The sequence below is a fragment of the Rhyacophila brunnea genome, unplaced genomic scaffold (genome assembly GCF_057557595.1).
Source record: "Rhyacophila brunnea isolate RB1 unplaced genomic scaffold, BYU_Rbru_1.0 scaffold_16, whole genome shotgun sequence".
Classification (NCBI taxonomy): Eukaryota; Metazoa; Arthropoda; class Insecta; order Trichoptera; family Rhyacophilidae; genus Rhyacophila; species Rhyacophila brunnea.
The window spans coordinates 2,140,145-2,163,086 of NW_028232816.1; the positions used below are offsets into that span (position 1 = coordinate 2,140,145).

Consider the following 22,942-nt stretch of genomic DNA (forward strand, 5'->3'; position numbering starts at 1 on the left):
AATATTCGTTTGGTTCACAAATCTTTCCACTGTATGATCTTCTTGTACGGCTGTTTTGAGTGAACTCAATATGGCTGAATATTTAAAAGAAGGGTCATGCATTGTTCCTGTGCTAGTTGCATCCAGTGACGTCCCGTGGGGGTAGGCAGATTGAGCGTCGCTTGGGGGCGGCAGATACTCGAAGGGCGGCAAATCGAGGAGAATCATTTGGTATTATATAGAAATAGCTACCTAAACTTAGTTATATTATAACCAGAGCTTTGGAGATGTTTTGTTCCGGATGCTTTTTTTTATTATTATCCAGTCGGTACTCGCAGCGATTTTAGTATGATGTCACCACGCTCAGCTAGAGATTTTTTTATTTTATTTTTGACTGCTCGGTTTCGTATACAAATGCTAATAAACTTGGCGCCTATACACATTATGAATATTTTTATAAATGTAAAACATCACAAACGAATAATAAATCAGTCATAATAATATAATGTCATTTACTCAGATTAAAGAGTTTCTTTCATAACAGTGGTAGGTATACTGCGCAAAAACCAATAATTATGTCGCGCCATAGTTATTAAAAGAAAATAATATTATATATTATATCAACGTTGGTAACGAAACAAGGAGAATTTATGGTAGAGATTTATAGGTAGGTAGGTATATACCGTATTTTTTAATTTATCCTAATATTTTTGCCAGTCATTCGCGAGATTTAAAAGTTGCCGGATGTACCTATTGCAAATAGATACCTATTCATAATGATTATTAATCCTTATTGACATTTGCATAATCAATTAGTATTCGTGCATATAATAGGTATTTACGTTAAGTACCAGCTAATTGTAATAAAAATGTACACTAGTAGGTATCTACCTAGATTATATCATATTTATCGTGCTGTGAATACAATACTGTGCAATACCTTCTTTTAAGTCGTTTTTTATGTAAACATATTTTTTGCTGATAATAGTGTGGATTTGTAGTTTATTTCAATCATCAACGGTTGAATGTTGAGACCATTAATTAATAGTGTATTTATGATTAAATTTAGGTTTATATTAAAAAAATAATGAGGAAAATTATTTTGTTTACATGTTGTAGGGTACAATAATAGCATATAAAAAATGGTGTGAAAATAATACATCTGCGTAGGTATTACTAAATGATGCAAACCAATGTGTCAGACATATTAACCAAATGGCATCTCAGACTCTGGTGATTTGGGTAAGTGTCTAACTAATATTATATTTATTCGCTTATTTATTTATTGATATCTAAATTTAATTTTGTATGTTTCAGCTTAGTGGTAGGTGTATATTTTATTAGTAATGTATCCAAACCATGGCCCCCACAAGGGGGGGCTGACAGGGCTCTAACCTGGGGCTCGGGCTCGATAAGTGAGATAAATACTTATCACAAATTTGCTCTAATAGCAAAAAATTCGCCTGCGGCGCTATTTTCCTTCAATAATGATATTATTTAAAATTATGTGGTTGCACAATACAATTTATAATTGTGTAGCGATACTCAAAAACTCCACAATTCAAGTGTATATATTAAAATATACAAAAAAACACTAAATATACACATCAATTTTAACGCGTACACCATTTGGAAAACATTACTATAGAGCGTCACACTGCTTTTAACCTTAGCGATAGGTAGGGGGGGCAAAGATCCTAACATGGGGCCCGCTTCAGGATGAGGGGGCCATGCTTCATACAACACATTTCTTAGATATTGGAGTAATGAAAGGATGATAAAAAAAATGGGGCGGCATTTTGACGCTGCCTAGGGGCGGCATTTTGTCTAGGGACGTCACTGGTTGCATCATGTTAGACTGCACCATTTCGCCAGTAGAGCAAAAGTTAATTTTCCCCACAATGCCATTTTTAACACATTTCCCCTACTATGAATGATAGACTATTTTATCCTTACAGCGCTGACAGCACAGCTGTTGTATGGTCATTTGGTGGCCATTAGATATAATTAGCATGTTATTTAAACGTGGTAATTAAATAGTAATTAAATATTCCGCGGTGAAGCGGTTAAACGTAATAATTAACTCACAACACATAATTTTGCACTTGCGGCGGTTAAATTGCGATGGTGCGATATGAATTCAGTGTCTGCCATAGCCACTGCAGTGTTTACTATAGCCACTGCAGCGTAGAGTGGCTGGATTCTGCGGTGGCTCGACACCGGAATCCCGTCTGTGAGAGCTCTAAGAAGTCGTCGGAGTAGCAAGTTCAGTGTCGTGACATATTTAAATTCTGGCGATAACCAAAGGAGAAAACCGGTGAGTAACTATTCATATTTTATTATTTACAATTATAACATCTAATTGTCGAGCTTTTTTCAGTACAGTATTCAATTTACGGTATCGATACGAATCCAAAGTTCTCGAACGGAAGCATTTTTTCCCGTGTCAGTGTTTCTTAATATTAAACGAAAATAATTATATCTAATAATAACGACTTATATATTATTATAAAGATAATATTGTATCTGTAGAATCATTTTTACAAATTATTTTAGGTAGGTAGTACGTATCAAGTACATAACACCTAGTAATAGATTTTCCTACATGGCGCATGTAGAAAACGGCAGCTATTTAATGAATGTAATGGATAAATAAGTTTGCTTTTTTTGTATGTCATGCAATGCAATGAATTATTTACTTGTGAAATAAATTAGGTGAAAATATTCAGTTCCAAAGAAAAGCCGTCATAAAAGTTTTAGATACACAGCTTGACCGCGTTGACGCATTTTATTGAGTTTTCCATTTTGCATGATGCAACTTGCATCCGACTGATTTTTATAGATTTTAAAAAAATTCACGCAACCGATATATTATGTAATATTTATTCATTCAATTTATTCGATGCTTTAATTAACTAATATAATCAATTTACGGTACGCCTTCATTGCGGTGTGAAACCCTTTTGTAAGTTTTTAAAATTTTTGGTAAGTAGGTACGTATACAATCATCATAGAATTCTAACATATTAATCTTATTTAAAACAGTGTTTCCAGACAAAATTTGTGTCATGTATTACAAACTAGATAAATTGTTTTGAAGTAGGTACCTACCTACTTATGGATAGATTCATTCATAAATCAATAGATATCGTTTGATATACAAATTTATAAACATTAATGAATATAGTTGTTCAAAAAATGGATTGTGAAAAGCCAAAATATATCATTTTGTATTGTTTTGAAATTTCACTGATATTTTGTCAGGAAAAGAAAAATTCATCAAATATACTGATATTTATACTGGTAAAAGATCACCATTTCGTCGCCCTCAAGGAAGAACTCACCAAATACAGTTTTTGCTCAAAATGAGTTATTTATAGAGAAAATCTTGCAATTTTTAACTCTATCTTAGAAAAAATCACCAAAATCCTAACTATACATTTTATGTTAAAAATTACAAAAACAAAAAATTCACCAACTATAAAAAAAAGATATTTGTGTTATGGAAAAAGTCACCAAAGTACTTTGGTGACTTCTCCCATGCGTATTTTCCCCTATTAGCAACACTTGGCGACACATCTGTCACGTCTTGTCAGTTCAGTGTTGTGTATTTCGGCGGTTATTTTCTCTTCTCGGTCGTACTCTCATGGCTGAGGATGGTGATCACCTTTGAATTCCGTCATAGGGCTACCAAGGCTCTCAGAGCAGAATGAATGATGCACCCAGTCAGCTCTTTTATTTGGTCACTCCAGCTCTTCTCTGGTCTGCGCCGGAAAATATGTCCAAAAAACTGCAGAATGCGTCTCAAAAATATTTTAATCTATAAAAATATTTTAATCAGATTTTATAAGAGCCGTTCCTTTTGCAGTCCCTGGATGATTGACTGGTTCGTCTTGTGTTCTGTCCAAGAAATACGAAACATTCGGTGCGTGAACGTGAGATGAAAATTATCTACAAACAGTACTTTACAATATCTATATTTTTCTATAATCTAAGTTTACAATATTAATAAAGAGTACCTATGTAAAAACAAAATATAAGTTAAAACTTATTTAAGATAGATGACCGTTGATCATGACGTCTGACGTCTGACTGGCAAACTAAAACGGCGTGTGAAAGGATATGCTCCGACCGACAAATATAATAATAATACGTCAACTCTTACTTAGGCTAACTTAGGTACTCACATTTATGCAGGACAGGGTATTTTGAATCGCATCCCCGAGCTAGCACTAATACATGTACGGCTAAACGTGCATATGCCGCGCTTAATGTTCCACACAGTTACGTCATAACCGACAGTCGCATATAGCATCTCATAATAAAATAAGGGCTTGCGCAGACAGAGAGCGGTCAGGCGGTCTGCGTTCCGCGTTCGGAGTTCGGCGTTCTTTGTACTGTATGGACTTCATACTGTATGGGTACACAGCCGTCAGTTAGACCACGCCGGTCAATTGGAACGCTAGCGTTCTAGAGTTCTATTCCCGGAATTACAAAGAACGCCGTACCTCCCGTCCAGAGAGCGAAACTACACGGGGGAGTGAGTACGCAACAGCGGTGTTTTTTCACTTCCACTCGCAGTCGGAATATAGCGGTCTCGCATTATGCAGCGCCTGTGTCACTTACAAAGTTTGTACACAAATCGCGAGTGGAGAACTACAAGGTTCTAAGTGTTTGTCCTTGACGAAACAAAAGTAACAATGTGGCAGCTTAGAATACTACTTCATTGTTGAGTTTATTTTTTCAAGGACGAACACTAACCTTGTAGTATTTCGCGAAATGGAACGCTTATTGTTGACCGCCACCTGTCTGCTGTCCCTAAACGCTAGCGATCAACGGTCGGTTGAACGCAGAACTTCGACCGCTCTCTGTCTGCGCAAGCCCTAAACATTGCTTTCATTCGAACGGGTCCATCTCTCAAGACCCTGCCTCAAAGAACTCATAAATCTCATCTTAGAAGTTCTGTTACCCGCCAGCATCGTCGAACGTACCTGCTATGTAGGTAGACTGAGTGTGATAACATTAACAGGGTTGCGCCAAGAAACAAGAATCAAGGATGGGCAAACAAACGGTACAAATAAAATATTATAATTAATTTATACTTAACAAAATCAATGTATTGTGGCAGGCACGTGTAATATGAATATGTAATTGAATATTGATTATAGAATCATGGGGGGGGGGCGTTCCCTTGGTCCCGTATGGTAGAGCCGCCCCTGTCTGCGAGTCATAAGTTGTTTATTTTCTGGCCACCAATTGTTATTCTGCCTTGTCATTGGATCTAGGGATTTCCGCATTATATGCCTCCATATTATCGAATAAATCCCTGACGGACTCCTTTCTCAGCTTGGAAACTCTCAGGAAAAATATGCGTCTACAATTTGACTGTGTATTATTATATTAATACTATCGACTGTAGGGTAGGTACTTGATGGAATTTGAATTTAAATTCTAATGGATTTAATTTTTCCACTATTCCATTTGAGCCGTTTTTTGCGATCCGGGTTTCGCCTTTCGGCAGTATTATTATTGATAAGGTAGAGGGTTTTTTTTTTACAAACAATTGAACTGTTCAAAATTTGTTTGTTATAATTTTTTTATTGCGATCCTTGACTTAATAGGTAGGTGATAAAAGTTGTTACCTACTTTATTGTATTGATTTGTTATATAAGTAATAGTATTCATTGTCAGTGTATATTTGCCTTTTGGTGAGTGTACGTACACAGTGCCTGAAGGTGCCGAAAGTCGAAACCCAGGTCGCAAAAAACGACTCAAATGGAATAGTACAAAACTTAAATCCATTAGAATTTGACAATCTACGTTTGATCTAAAAGTAAGACTAGTTGCTATTATTTGAATGAAATGCATGGAAAAGGGGGCAACTCAAACAACAAAGGAAACTGAAATTGGTTTTGCTTTGATAAAATGGATGGAAAATCTTCCAGCTGAAGTCAAAAAAGTCTCACTGTTTTCTGATACACGTGGTGGCCAGAACCGCAACAAAAATATTGTGCTATATTTTTGTTCACAGTAATCAAACATCCTAAGATCCATTCATACCATTGAAAACATTTTTTTAAGAATCTAGCCATTACTTTTTGGAATGTAATAGCATGCATTCTGCGATAGAGTGGGAAAGTAAGAACAAGTCCGTATATGGTCTATGGAATGAGTGGTTGACTGGAAATATTTAGAAATGCGAAAGAAAGAACCAGAGTCAAATCGTGTTGAAGAGATGAAGTTCGACGACATGATTGATTTTGAATAGTCGTCAAATCAGATAATAAAAAATCGATTTAAGGATGAAAATTGTAAGACTATAAGAAGATTAGAAAAGTGTGCGATTCAACCAAAAACTACTGAGTATTATCCAGTTTAGATATGGCCACCGGAATGAATATAAGAATTTACAAATATGTGGACATGGCAACTTTGAAGTACCACCAGCCATAAAAAAGGCATATAATAAAATATTGACCATAAGTGTGCCAAAAAAAAAAATGACCACTGGAGAGGAATACCACGGCTGGTATGCACAACTACCAGTGTCCAGAAATGTTCCTCAGAATGATATTCTGATGAATGAAAACGAATCAGAAGAAGAATAATTGTTAATGCGAATGAGGTCTATGTATAAGACGTATAATATGTAAATGGGCATAATTATTTCAGTTAAATACGGTGTATTATTCTTTTGTGATGTGTTTTATTGATGTGATCATTCAAGATAAAAACTCACCATTTGAATAATGTCACATTGAATGGGTATGGAAAAACTAACCAAGTACGTGTAAAAAAAGTTTTTCTAGATTTTTTTCTAAAGAAGGTTACATATTTTAAATGTAATGTACATAAACACAAAAATAATCAATCAAACAAAAAAACCGTTTCCTTCTATGTATTTTCGTTTTCTAATTAGAGCAATTTACAATTTTCAAAAAGTTTAAAAGTCGATTATCTCAGGATTTTACTTTTGTTGGTTGGTGAGTTCTTCCTTGAGGGCGACGATTTATGTGTTTTTTAATATAATATACTAATAACATCATTAGTTTCCTTACTTTTGAAAAAAAAGAAATTTGCTAAAAAGTTTTCATGTTGGTTGTGCACCGGATGTGATAGATATTTTTTTTTATTTATGTTGGCAACTAATTTCTAGTGCATTATTGTGCAAAGCTTCATGTTGGAAGTAAGTAGATTGTATTTTGCTTTTTTATCATAGTCATCGCAATGTTTAAAGTTTTAAATATTTAATGGAAAATCAATCGTAAGTAATACAAATAATTTGTATATGTCATTATTTATTAATTTGTATACAGAAAATTTGTGGAATTTAAAAATTTTCATTGACTTTATTCAAAAGCACATGTAATATGGTGCTTGATAATATTTTGTTAAATATATAAGAATTAAGAACAAAGAAACTTGTTTATCGTTATAACGTGAAGTTTCTCTTATCTACACATTTATTACATTATTTACAACATGAAATCATATTTAGTTCCATGTGAAAATCCGGTAGCAATTTGGGATTTATTTTATCATTAATTTGCCATGTACTAAATGCTAAAATTTTATTTTTGTTCTAAGCTGGGTTTGAAATAACAATACCCCATAGATAAGATAATGTATTTATTTATCCTATAGGACATTCTAATTAGATGCATTGGGAAACAAGTAAGGCTGCAGACACACGGCATTGCAGTGGACGTGCGTCAACGCAGGTCTAATTTGATTCCAATTACATCCGATTAGAATCACCAATTAAATAAAACAAATCTAACTGGTTATTGTAATCGGATGTAACTGGAATCAAATACGACCTACGTCGATGCACGTCAACTGCAATGCCGTGTGTCTGCAGCCTTAGCATCCATGCACTCAAACTGTTCTCATGAATGTTCTCGAGTACACATATTTTGAAATTTTATTTATCGTACCCAAATTCAACGACGATTGCTAAGATTGAAAGCAGCTTAGAAAAAGGTTATTTGTAGTAGGTATTTGCAAAATCCGACAACTTCATCTTTTTATGAAAATGTGGTATGTGACCATAATGTATTTACTATAATTATAATACTATATAGTTATAGATATGTTGTAGATAAACGATTATATTTTGACATTGCCTATTATGGCTTGAATTAGGCAGGGTTATTGAGTATTTCACAAGCATAGTAAGTAAATAAAAAAAAGTGAATAATAAGAGATACTTACTTAAATTTTATGTTTGAAACTAGCTTACTCGAAAATAACCAGAATGGACTTGGTTCACTATGCATGTGAACTACTCAAATTAAAATTTAAAAACTACCAAACACTATGTATACATTGCAGTATTAGTCCAATGAAAACAAATACGTTTGATTGACAAAGTTTAGTGTGCATTAATTACCTACGTCAGATCTTGACAGCATATCTCCACCACTGTTATTTACCCAATATGTCGAAAATTCGCATGTGACTTGGCTATTGACATCTACATGATTGTATTGATCTTCAGTCGATGTTTGTTATAGTAAAATCATGACGACATAACTGCAATGTTTCCGCCTTATAGTCAATCTTTTCATAGTTCGAAATGACGTTAACTTCCCACAACAAAATCGATACAAAATCCTCATATTAAGTCCCGCAGTTCACCCTGGTCGGTCTACCGACTCCTCAGAGTGAGCTATGGATGATAGAAGTCGACCTGAAAAGTTCATGAACAACTATAAGTAAGTAATATAAAAAGGTATCACATTAATGTGATTTTTGTAATTACATAAGTGTCACTCGCATACATCGCGAGTCAATATGTATTTGAATTATTTTTATAATGTTATCAATTTAAATCGCTTATCAAATTTAAGATGTTATTTCCAGTGTATTGAATCATACAGAGGTATACGCTTTCATATAAAATGTTATTTCCCTTGTAAATTCGCACAAATGATATGCATCTTCTTTCTCAAGTATATGCTATATAACCCTTTGTGTTGAATAGAGATAGCACTATTCATGTATTTTACTCAAACGCTTTGTTCAGTATGTGAAGCTCAGTGAGTAAGAAATAGAACACTCTAAGACAGACTCTCTATAGTCAGATCTCGTACGTGTGAGCGAGACAAATTCACAATCTTAAAAATATAGAATCAATCCAAAGAAGAAAATATCTTTTATATCGGTCTTTTGAGATGCGATTATTAATTTGTATAACTTAAGTGTAAAAATGAACATTGTTTATGTTATTAGAATGTAGTAATTAAGTCTCCTTATAAACTTTATTAACATATTGTAATGGTTTGAGCGGTAAGACAAGAATCCATACAACATGTCACGCCTCACGAGATAAGTTGTATGAAGAATATCCTATTTCTGATTGTTCTAGCTTTCTAGTAGTAAGTATCCAATTTACTATTAATCAATTCTGCATTATAAATACATTTTCTGAGCAAATTATCACGTATTTGCCGACAACCACATACTTTCTTTTTTACGAGAAAGAGACAGGGGAGTTTTCCCTCTTTGGCAAAGCCCCCTCTCAATGTCTCTCTGTACCTCTATAAAAGAATATAATCTCTTCAATCAAATCAGTTCTGTCACAGCGATATCCTCCGGAGCACGTGCAAAACCTCTTGCACTCTTCGTTAACAAAATTCGAGTCAACTACGCATTCGCGAGTAATTCTCGGCGGAGTTACCGCAACGCTTAACTGACGTCCTACGTACATGACATCACTCTCACAGTAACGCGAAACGTGTACTGAATTTTATAAACTGACGTTCTATATGAACGCTAAAATAAACACGCGTATAATCTTCGAACTTAATTAAATGTTTACCTCTCAAACTAAATAGTGTTTTAAGTGTTTAACTTTAATAATAAATAAATATAAGACTATTTTATAAATTTTGAAAGATTTTATAGAAATATTTAAATAAATAAATAATAAGTTTCTAATTTTAATCCACGACCTGAATACGTAACCAAGAGACTATATTTATACAAAAACATTTATAAAAAATAAATTAGTTACTAGAAATACATTAAATATTTACTTTAATAACTTTATATTATGAACATTACCTGTGACCTTAACCTCAGACGGAGGATTGAATCATTAACAATAAAATACAAAATATTTTAAAAGCGAGTTATCATTAATAAAGTGCCTTTAGTGGAGCACCATTCACGAGTGCATCCACCTCCTACTCCAAATCCTCACTGGATGGAATCCCTCTTACGATACTGAGCTAGTCGAATATTAGGGACCACCAATCGGTGGATACTTCTGAGGGACTGGTAACATCCTGCCTCTCATCGCGGGGCTTGCTATCAACCCTTGGTGGTAACACCCTGAAGGGGGGGGTGACACTATCATACTGCTCTTAACCACAACAATATGTTGGAGGGCCCACCAAACATCTTGGGCTGGGAACCCGCTTCTGGATGTGGGGGCGATGGGTTGTGAGTGGTCAAGACTAATCGGTATTATCATGCACATAATTGAGAACATTTCAGATTTTTAAGAAACATGTAAGTAGTGTAATAATAGATTATGATTATTATGTCGAAACGATTAAAAATGATTAAAAAAATAGAAATATATATTTGTTTTATTTTATAAAATTATAATTTTAGTCACTATAAAAACAGCAAGTTGTCGCTTTGGGTTAACAAGGTTCCACCTGAAAAAAAGGAGGGCTCAGAAGGACAAATAATTAGGGATTTCATAAAATGTAACTTTTTATAGAAACTATATTTTAGGTTAAAAGTAATTTATTTCGACGTATTATTGTAATCAAAATAATATGTATATCAGAATAATTTTATTTTAATAGGTATTGTAATTATATTAATTTAAAATAGAAAGAATTGCACATAGAATATTGATGCTTTCAAATGCTCTTAAAATGCAAAAAAATTCTTAACAGAGAACCATGTTGCAATAACTATAATAACACTTTGATACGTCTAATCAAATAATACATAAGTTTTACAATAAAATATTAGGAGAAGAAAAATACCATTTGTGCAGCTACAGGGAAAGGACGCTTTATGTAGATAAGGCATCATCAATCATTTCTTTCTAAAAGAAAGGGTCTCTAACGTAAGCAAAGTAACACCGCCGATTTTTTGAAATGCATGAATTCTGAATTGATGGCAATATGCAGTGGGTAGATGTTTAACAAAATTTAGTAAAAGCACCACAAACAAGAGGCTTTCGCAAAGGCATGAGGCAATATAGTGTTCAGAAGAATATACCAGTAGTAATTTAACATATACAACTCGAAGACATAACCTGGCTCTATGTAAGTGATTAGTCACATCACGGGTCTCGTTATCAAAAAGATGCAAAAATTTGCTTAACATTGAATACGGTCTAAAAGAATGACTTCAATCAAGCAGCAAAAAATGGTGTTTCAGTATTTTTTTATAATCAAACAATATTTATGCAAAGAATCTTTCCTTGTATATAATTGAACTGGCGATTACGTGGTAGAATTCTATTATAATATCTAGTTTTGAAACAAAGTTTTTGTTTATTCCACTTTAAAGTAGTCTTCAAAACCATTGTATGTTTTATTGTTTTGTTACTTATGAATAGGTACAAAAAATAAAGTAAAATGTTCGCGTTCATCATTTCTTTCCATGCAACGTTTAAAGGACAATTAATATTAGCGTGGCCATATTAATTATTGGTTTCAGAAGAAATATGTTCCAAAGTTAACCGATATTACCCTAAACGCTGCACGTAGTAGGTGTAATAGTCTGCAGTGTCACTTTGGCTTGGCCTCACTCTATATGTGACAATTTTGTTTCTTGGCAAATCCTTTAGGCCAGAAATGAGCCAAATTGCTTGAAGACAATTTTGCCATCAACTGCTATACATTGCGCGAATCGAAGACTGATTTCAAAATAAATTCGGTTATTTATGTAGCATTGCTAGAGCCTATGTATGACTCTATACATGATTGCCAGATTATACTGATTAGAAAACGAAAAATTGTATAATAATATATAAGGCACACAGGTTGCGTAATCAAAGCAGATATACAGGTAATCAATAAATACATTAGACTAGTGATACCAGATTTTTTTACACCTATAAGAGAACTCAAAATATTACGCAGATACAAAAATTTATAGGACGGTAAGAACAGCCACGGTGGCCGCGCGGCATAAGCGTTGGACTACAAAGCCGTGGGTCACAGGTTCGAATCCTGGGCCTGGCAAGTACACATACTGTTTTTCAATTTGTGTGTGTCAGGGTATGGACCTAATAGGTTGAGCAAGTCGCTGACATCCATTTCTCGTAAAAAACAAAATCTGTCAATACAAACCTCCACTCTGTGGAGGCCCATATGATCCTATCAGGATCGGATATGGTCGAAAAAAAAAAAAGAACAGCCGAAGGCATAATGAAATAATACTAAGTATAATTAAGAAAACTATGTATAACAAACTACTAGCTTTGAGTGTTCAATATTTTTACAACAGAATGAGTCTTTTTGTGAAATTTCATGTTAACATTTTTACTACATGAGTAGTCACATTGATCACAATAAAAAGGTTTTTTAACAGAATGAGTTTTTTTGTGTGATTTCATGTTGCCAGAGGTTATACAAGAGAAGTCACATAGATCACATTTAAATGGTCTTTCCCCTGAATGGGTCATTTTGTGTAATTTCATCGTATTGGATATAATACATGAGTAATTACATTGATCACATTTAAATGGCTTTTCACCAGAATGAATCATAATGTGTTTTTTTAACGAACTCGATGATATGCAAGAGTAATTACATTGTTTGCATTTATATGGCTTTTCACCAGAATGTGTCATTTTGTGTAATTTCATCCTAAAAGATGTTTGAGATGAGTAGTCACATTGGTCACATTTAAATGGCCTATTGCCAGAGTGATTCATTTTGTGTAATTTCAAACTATCAGATTGTAGACAAGAGTAATTACAGTGGTCACATTTGAAAGGCTTTTCACCAGAATGAGTCATTTTGTGCAATTTTATATTACGAGATGTTCTACAAGAGAAATTACATTGGTCACATTGAAATGGCTTTTCACCAGAATGAATCATTTTATGTAATTTAATCGTACCAGATCTTTTAGAAGAATAATTACACTGGTCACATTTAAATGGCCTTTCACCAGAATGCGTCATTTTGTGTGATTTCATCGCATTGGATGTTGTACAAGAGTAATAACATTGGTCACATTTAAATGGCTTAATACCAGAATGAGTCATTTTGTGTAATTTCATTCCACTAGATGTTATAAAAGAGTATTTACATTGGTCACAATTAAATGGCTTTTCACCAGAATGAGTCGCTTTGTGTAATTTCATATTACGAGATGTTTTAGATGAGAAGTCACACTGGGCACATTTAAATGGCCTTTCACCAGAATGACTCATTCTGTGTGTTTTCATATTACGAGATCTTATACAAGAGAAATTACACTGGTCACATTTCAATGGCTTTTCACTAGAATGAGTCATTTTGTGGATTTTCAAATAACCGGATGCAATACACGAATAATCACATTGACCACATTTAAATGTCTTTTCACCAGAATGAGTCATTTTGTGTGTTTTCATATCATTAGATCGGATACATGAGTAATTACACTGGTCACATTTAAATGGCTTTTCACCAGAATGAGTGATTTTGTGTTTTTTCAAAGCACCAGATGTTATACAGGAGTAATTACATTGGTCACACTGAAATGGCTTTTCACCAGAATGAGTCATATTGTGTTTTTTCATGTTGCCAGATAGTATACACGAGTATTCACATTGATCACATTTAAATGGTTTTTCGCCAGTATGAGTCATTTTGTGTAATTTCATTTCCTTCGATTTTTTAGATAAATAATTACACTGGTCACATTTAAATGGCTTTTCATCAGAATGAACCATTTTCTGTAGTTTCATTTTACTATATGTTTTACATGAGTAGTCACATTGGGAACATTTAAATAGTTTTTCATCAGAGTATTTTATTTTGTGTAGTTTCAACGAATCAGATTGACTACTGACGTAGTCACTCTGATTATTAGATTTTTTATCAATTTTGTTTAGATTATTGAAATATGTTTCATATACCCCCAATTCTTTTTTTATGTCCTGATCGTCAATCTGTATTTCATCGTATGGCTCTTGTACTTCTAAGATCCTCTTTGACAATCCGAAAATAGCCGAACATGTCATTGCAGTGGTTGCAGGTATCAACTAAAATAACGTGATTGCATTAACATTAATTCAAAACAACATATAATTATTAAAGAAAACAGTAGGTATTTAATAAATCAAACACTTTAAAAACACATAGGTCTTAACATGCAAGGATGATAATATAATGTAGAGGAAAATGGGTATGTTAATAAGTTATATCATTGTATTTATTTCAACTGAATTCGCAAGAAACATAAATATATTAGGTATATCAGACGATTGTTTTTGTTCCTATCACCACATATAAGTGCTCAATATTGAGATACGTATAAGACCTTAAGTTACCACTAATATGAAATTGGGCGATATATTATATTCATTTGATACCAGAAAACCTGGACTGGATTGAGGCTATAAAGAAAATGGGCCAAAGAATGTGGATAGATTTTCACCATAGGGCATCATTAGAAAAGGGGAAATGGCGTAAGTCTATTCTACCATCACCACGAGACATGCCCTGGTTTGTAAAGTCTCCTTTGAGCTTAAAATAATACTGATGCTAAGAATAGGGCACACAATGGGCAAAAAATTGTATGTCCTCATGGGAAGAAGCGAATCGCAACTCTGCGATGAATGTCATGTTTTAGAGGACATTGTACATATAGCACTGTAATGCCCTTACTATGAACTTCAGTACAGCTGCGAATTGCGGATATCTATGAGAATGTCGACGATTTGAAGGGTGTCCTAAAGGGTGGGTAAGACGGAAGAGCTAGGCAAAATTGTAAAGTTATTTAACAGAATAGGAGTGAGGACCTGATAGACAGATAGATTTTTAGAAGAGAAGAGGCGATATGACAGCGAGTCGAAGTCAAAGCCTCGGTAAAATCACAAAAAAAAAAATATATTCATTTGGAGGATCCCTAAAAAAAACACTGAGAACCTAATTCTAGGTACAAATATTTGTTGATGACTGACATATTTTTTAGCAGCACACTTCTACTCCTTCCTGAGTGCAAGTCACACAAACTATATTATTTAAAATTTAATGAATATTGTCTATCAAATTGATTTACTGGAGTGCAATTCAAATTCAACCGAGTTGAGATTCAAATGTTTGCTTTAGGGTTTTGTGTCAGAATCACACTCTTCGTTAAAATAAACTTCTTGAAAATTAGTATCTGATTTAGTAATGGGAAAATCTGTTGAAGGGCTCTGGGAAAAAATGGCTATGTTTAAAAAAAATGGATATTTGTTGAGGCACATCCTACTATCGGTTTGAGTTAAATATAGTGGGAGAGCGGTAGTTCTCGAATAGTGTCTTTTACCATGCATGTAGTCACCAAATTGCATATTACCAACTGGCTTGAAGGGAAAAAGCTGAATGTTGTATAAAAAGTGAAGACGGGTGAAGGATATTATATCAGAACCCGTTTAACTAGCCACATGATAGAAATGAAGCAGTTTGACTAATGAAGATTTTACACGTGTTCTATTGTTCTATTCTAAATAGTGAAAGATTAACGAGATAAACAACAGTTGGATCTAGGCACGCGTTCCTTTACCCGCACTTATATCACAGTTTTACGTGACCTTGTAATGATGAGTTGTTTGAAGTGCATTTATGACCACTTTAAGTTATACCCTTGTAACACATTGAAAACATAGTCATAAAATTTGTAAGTATATAATACATATCGTCGTTGCACAAAAAAAACCTCCGATGTGCAAAAATCTTGTTTTGAGATAAAGACAAAAAACAGTTTTAAAAAATCAGGAGAATAATTTTTAATTTAATAATACTGCAGTTTATCGGAGTAATATTTATTACACTATTTCAGTTGTTAAAATAATCGATAATGTTTATTAGTTTTACAATAAAAGAAATAACATGTTTACACTGTCACATAGGAGGTAAGTGTTGCACAATTTTGGCACATTGGAGATATTTAGTATGCGTTGTCATTGTTGTTTTGAGATAAAGAAAAAAAAGCAGTTTTAAAAACTTCTTTTTAATTTAATAGTACTGCAGTTTATTTGAGTAATATTAATTACACTATTTTAGTTGTTAAAATGATCGATAATGTTTATCAGTTTTACAATAAAAGAAATAACATGTTTATACTGTCACATAGGAGGTAAGTGTTGCACAGTTTTGGCACATTGGAGATATTTATTATGCGTTCTCATCGTTGTCAATACTTTATACCATAACTTTATAAGAATAATCAATGAGAAATTTGAAAAAAGCCGTACCTACTATTTTTTTTAAATTTACATTTATTGGAACAGAAACAATATATTGACAAAGACAAAATAGTAGTTATAAGTAATAATAGCACAGATATTATTACATTATCTTTATTTATTCGATAATTTGGAAACGCTCATTGTTAGCGGAAATATCGAGGGTCGACATGGGAGAGGGAAGTCGCCAACAAGATGGTCCGACCAAGTGAAGGACACTACGCGGCTTTCAATACCTTTAACTATGCAAAGCGCAGGGATCGCTGATGGACTTTTCCAAAGAGTCACGATCTTCAACAATGAGGGATACGAAAACGAAAAAGATTTCTTACACTTAATTGAGTGTGATCATATGGTGTGAATCAAATTATAATTAAATAAATTTATATTGTTTATCCAAATAAAGACTAATGTGTTACCTACTCAAAAGTATTGTTCTCGTTGCTAAAATTAAATAGATACTAAAAGAAAAATTGAAAATGTGAATTTGAATATTAAAAGAAAAAAAATAATATTAATGGAATACTGGAAGTTATCTATGTTTTCTTATCTGGCTTATATTTTAGACAGTCATAAAGGATGTGATGGTTTCTATCAATTACATCCTTCAAGTCTTGAAGGAGTTTATATTTTGATTCAGATATGGAGGCTCAGTATATAACGCAGGTGGCTCAACAATTGGACATAATTTGCGTCTTTGAGATAAATTTTGCCACTCTTCAGAGTAATTGAGTTTAAATAAAATATCACCACTCGGTAGATATTTTAAGCCGCGAATGTCAACAACTGCTGGATCACCAACTTTCTTTCCTAGGCGAAGTGAAGATATATTTGTTTTTAAATCGTCACATTTAAAAAAAAAATCGTAATGTATAGATTTTACTTTGTATGGCTGTCTAGACCGAGCTAAATGCATTCTCGCAATGTAATCGGAAGGTGAGAAAATCGGCGGTTTAAAATAAAGTTCTAAAGTTGAATGCACAGCGTCTGCCTCCATCATAGTGTGCCCCTTTTCTAGATACAACTTACTGTTCTATCACTTTATTGTGGGATTTTGCGAAATCACTCAATGCACTCCCAAGAACTTTGTTCCTGTTTTGATAGTTACAACCGTCCGATATTATTACAATGTCTTCATATTCGTTGGAAAATTTCCTTAAAATGTCAATAATGCAATATGTGAATTCATTGGCCGTTACATTACCATCTGCTTCGTGCCAAGCATAAAGAATAACATATTCTGCATCATTTAACTAAAAGATGGTAAAGTTGTGAAGTTGAAGTTTTTGTTTGTAATATGCGGATGACTCTAATATCTTCGGACATAGCAAAACACATTGCAAATCCATTCTTTTGCTGTTGGCACTTTCTTTGGCCTCACCCTTGGCAATACGACCTTCTTTCTTTTTCTTTATAAGTAATTCATAATCTTATTCGTTCACATTGCCGAACTTGAATCCGAAACATAAATTACACTGGTCTTTTCTAGGCTTGTGATTTGAAATTTTTTCTTCATGTAGTATTTTACTAAAAACATTTCGATTAACGGCGTCAAGATTATTCACCAAACTCATATGTTATGGAAGAAGGTCTACAATAGTTCCTGGGTACCTACTAAAGGTAGATTGAGCCATTTCCTGACCTCCTTGATTTTATCTTGTCATGTCCCTTGGTATATGATACTTCATGTACACTGCTTGGGGGTACTGTTTTCTATATAGTTATTTGGAAGACGTATTATATCATTATGTTTTGTCCATCGTTTATAAATATCTTCTTTTATGCCAAGTGTGTTAAGGAAAAAAATCTGACAGACTTTGTATTTTTCTCCTTTTTTGTTTGGAAGGTAATTGTCGTGCCCATCCTGTTTTTTGCACAAGGATGATGACGTAACCCTTCGTTTTCTTATATTTCGAGTGCATACAAGACCTTGGACATACGACTTTTTCTCGGGCCATGATTTAATAGCCCAAAAGAATTTAAATATTTTTTACGCCGTTCGTCAGAAATATGTCCGCAAAGTAAAGAATATTTACTTTTAGGTGTGGTCATATTATGACCACAACGGCCCATAAGCCTTCTTCGGAGTATATCTTCTATTTTTTACCTTCTACAACTTTCTATACGTACTATTTGTATACCGGAATACGATTTTCCGAGAACTCTTTTCATTTGGTTTTTCTTTACTTTTAATGTCCAAATTAAGCATTAAAACAAAAAGAAAGATGACGAAATTGATGAATAATATATTTAAATCATAAAAATAACTTACTTCAAAGTATTTCTGCAATAATATCTAGAATAACAGCTTATTTATATCACAAATAACATACATTTAGCAACTGACAGTTTACCGGCGCAATGTTAGTGTATAACTCATTAGCTCCGATGTGCCGAGTGCCTGCACAACAATACCTCCAATGTGACGAGTCAGCACATCGGAGATTTATCCACTTTTAAATATGAGACCCTTCAGTTTTTCCAAAATAACTTTAAACCAAAAAGTGATATCACATTGGAGGTTCTTGTCAACGATGCAGAAAAAATCGTAGAATATTTTTGCATCAAAAACCAATTTTCGTAAAAATGGCACATTGGAGGTTTTTTTTGTGCAACGACGATATTATAATAATATTTATAATAGTCTTAGAGTAATATTATAAAGAGAGTGGCTATTGTTCGGCAAAATGTAGCCGTGTTTCTCGTGTATAACGCATAGACGAATCTCAATTTTATTCTTTTTAACTTATAGGTACTAAAAAATATTAATACTATCGACCGAAGGTACTTAATGGAATTTGATTTTAAATTTTAATGGATATAAGTTTTGTACTATTCTATTTGAGTCCTCTTTTGCGAGCCGGGTTTTGCCTTTTGGCATTTTTAGGCACTGTGTACACTCACCAAAAGAGGTTTGGGTCGAAATCCCGAAGGCCGAAATCCCGAATGCGAATGGCCAAAATCCCGAATGGCCGAAATCCCGAAGGCCTAAATCCCGAAAGCCAAAATCCCGAAAGCCGACATCCCGAATACGGAAAGGCCGAAACCCGAATGGCTGGAATACCAAAGGCCGAAATCCCGAAAAATAAAAAAATACAAATACCAATAATTGCGCAATTTTTACAAGAGAGACGAAACCCCATTTTTTCTGGAAAACGGTTTTGCAGATTGCGCAATTTTTTTTCATGAGATACAATTTTGTAGAACAAATCGATGTTGTCTCTCTTACAAAAATTACGCAATTTTTGGTCTTCAGTGGTTCCACAAAAAATGGGTTTTGTCTCTCTTGTGAAAAATTGCGCAATTCGAGATAGCGCAATTATTGATAATTGTATTTTTTTATTTTTCGGGATTTCGGCCTTCGGGATTCCGGCCATTCGGGATTTCAGCGTTTGGGATTTCGGTATTCGGGATTTCGGCTTTCGGGATTTCGGCCATTCGGGATTTCAGCGTTTGGGATTTCGGTATTCGGGATTTCGGCTTTCGGGATTTCGGCCATTCGGGATTTCGGCCATTCGGGATTTCAGCATTCGGGATTTCGGCCTTCGGGATTTTGGCCTTCGGGATTTCGTCCGGCACCCCACCAAAAGGCAAATCAACATTGACAATGAACACTATTATTAAGACGGTACTTCAATGAAACGCCAAATAATTTAAACTATAAGTACGACGAAATTTCGGACTGGCTGGCAATCGATGAGCGAAAGTCGAGCTGTGAACGCGTCAATTTGTTTTGTGATGGCGACGGGGAAATTAATTCTTAAATTGTGTAAAGATGACTAAAAAACGTTACGCATTTACTTGAAAAAGAAAATATGTCAATGAATATATTATTATTATAAGCAATATAACAATAAACATAACATTAAATGGACGCATGTTGAATTTTTATGACAAATTATGTTCTAATCTGTACGCGTCATTTGCACAATCTTCGCGTCGCGTAGTCACGATCGTTTTAGACCGCGCCCCAGCTGAAGTATAGCCATAATGTATCAAACAAATCATGAATAGTTAAAATGTCTGAAAAAAAACTCTACATCTTACCAATAATAATACACTCGATAAGCGTATAACAAGTCGTAAAACCTAATAATAGATAGTTCATAATTATAGACAATAAAAATACTACACTCGAGAGGTGTAAAATCGTCCATTTCAGGAACAATAGTAACGTAGGTATTGGGGATTAATGGAGATATATTATATCTATGATATCAGTCTTTAAAAGTTATTCGTTAAACATTTAGTATTCAATAATATTTTTTCATGGAACCTACTTTTTTAATAGTAATTATTTTTTAAATATAACAAATCCACAAATAATACATATAATAAATATTAAAAAAATATATAAATATATTATAGGGCCCAGGCATAGTCTTATGTGTAAAACGTCAGATATAGGTGCACTCACCACCATCTTTAGATAATACAGCCTGAGAATATCTTTTTGCACAACAACGATTGGTCCACTTTTCAGCTGTCAAAATCAGATCCCAGATTGCTCGACATATTGATTCGCCTTTTCTCATTTCAAATTGAATGATGAAAAATTTTCAATTCAAATATATTAACTATCAGTGGTATTTATAAATAATATACATTCCTGTTATTCATCAGCTGTCAAAGTCAGACTAGTCCTTCACACAAAAACCGGTGATAATACATTTTGCAGAAAGTGTATAAATTCTAGTGTATTATTTATCATTTAACTCATATATCCAAATCAAACCACTCCCTGTGTCAAGGCAGCTGGAAATATCGATATGTAATAGCATTATAATACTCATATTTTTATTAGCAGTGTATCCATATATTATTATTAAAAGTGTAGGAATAGTGAAAGAATACTCCAACAAGTGAGCACGACAGAAGCGTCAGTATGAGCACTCTATAGGCAATGACAGGTCATCCAGACAACGGGAGGTGCAAAAAGTAGGACCAGTCGTGTAATGTATCGGCTTTCTTATTCAGTGGGCAATAGTACACTACATTCCAATTTAGAAACTGACCATAAGGATCAGAAGTTTTATATAACGACGTCATGTTTGGTGCATCAACATTATATTAATCGAATATAGATTTGAAATAAATAAATTATTATCTACGTTTTTTTTTCGTTTCCTCATATCAAGCCTATCTGGCACCATTAGCAAGGGGTGCAAGATTAGTCAATGCGCTCCACAGAGACGTAGACATTTTCGGTGACATGCTATGTATTTTGTTTTTGAAATTGTATTTTTCTGTATAAAATTGTACTTATGTTTATTATTATTATTATTATATAGTATATTTTCTTTTTTTTTTTGAGAGAGTAATATTTGTTAAAATGTAAATGTCATGTTGTGAACGTCTTTAATTTAGATTTGTTATCTCCACAATGTTTTCTATTATTAAATACATAAATAAATAAATACCTGATTTACAGGGTTGCATTCGGAATAATAGCAGCCGGGTTGAGGGTTATCATAATTGCTTCGCCCTACACCCTCTTGAACCATCTCATTCTCTAACTCATCCCGCTCGAAATCAGTCTCCAATTTTACACTGGTAGGGTAGATTGAAGGGATCTAAAAAAATACGTTGATAACAGACATAAAAAAGCATATCAATGTCCTATTATGACTATATTATTATAGTGTGCCTGAAACGAATTCGGTGGGGGAATTCCGACCACGACGTAGATTATTAGGTTCTGCAGCATGTATGCCATATGATGTTGTATTGTAGGCTCCACTACGTACTTGTTAAGGCTATACTTCAGCTGAGGCATGGTCTAAAATGATCGTGGATAGGCGATGCGCGGATTGTGCAAAAGACGCGTGCCGAACGAAATATAATTTGTCATAAAAATCCAACATGCGTCCATTTAATGTTATGTTTATTGTTACACTACTAATAATAATAGTATATTCATTGACATGTTTTCTTTTTTAAGTACATATGTAAGTTTTTAAGTACATACATAAGTTTTTTAGTCATCTTTACATGATTTAAGAATATTTGTATCCGACGCCATAACAAAACAAATCGACGTGCAGTCTCCGATTGGCGACTAGTGAGAAATTTTGTTGCACCTACTGTTGAAAATTATTTGCCGTTTCAATGAAGTACGCTCTTAAGTAACTATAGGGAACCAATTTAATCCTAAAGTCCCAGGTAAGATTTTACTAGCGCACACTTGCTTTTTTTCAGCAACACAAGTCTCCATACCCGTTCTGCAGACGTATACCATGGTGTAAAGACCTTCAATGTTGTAGTGAATGTCCAAGGAGCAACTTACAAAGACCTCGGTACACAACGTACACTGTGCATGATTCTTATTACAGTCAATCCGCAATGACAAAAGATATTCTCCCTCGTAGATAGCAAATCACAAAGGCCGACCGGTGTAAGCGACGGTAGGACCGACTTGTGAATCTCCAACCTTTCAACAGACATATGGCACACTCCTAGATCATAATATGCTTGACATGCTACAATTACCTACATATAAATTTATCGTGAGACATTGTTGAAAATAGTTAGAAAAATCGA

The 22,942-nt window shown here is 33.8% G+C and overlaps 1 protein-coding gene across 1 annotated transcript in view; it reads right to left on the reverse strand.

Annotated features, from left to right (window-relative positions):
• Positions 1 to 8,409: 8,409 nt before the first annotated feature.
• Positions 8,410 to 22,942, reverse strand: part of LOC147074168 (uncharacterized) — a 29,324-nt gene continuing 14,791 nt past the window's right edge. Inside the window, exons 3-4 of the mRNA XM_085943693.1 lie at positions 21,823 to 21,975; positions 8,410 to 8,671 (exon numbers count right to left, since the gene is read on the reverse strand). Of these exons, the coding sequence (XP_085799819.1) occupies positions 8,651 to 8,671; positions 21,823 to 21,975 (174 nt within the window). The 3' untranslated portion in view covers positions 8,410 to 8,650. The remainder of the gene's footprint in view (positions 8,672 to 21,822; positions 21,976 to 22,942) is intronic.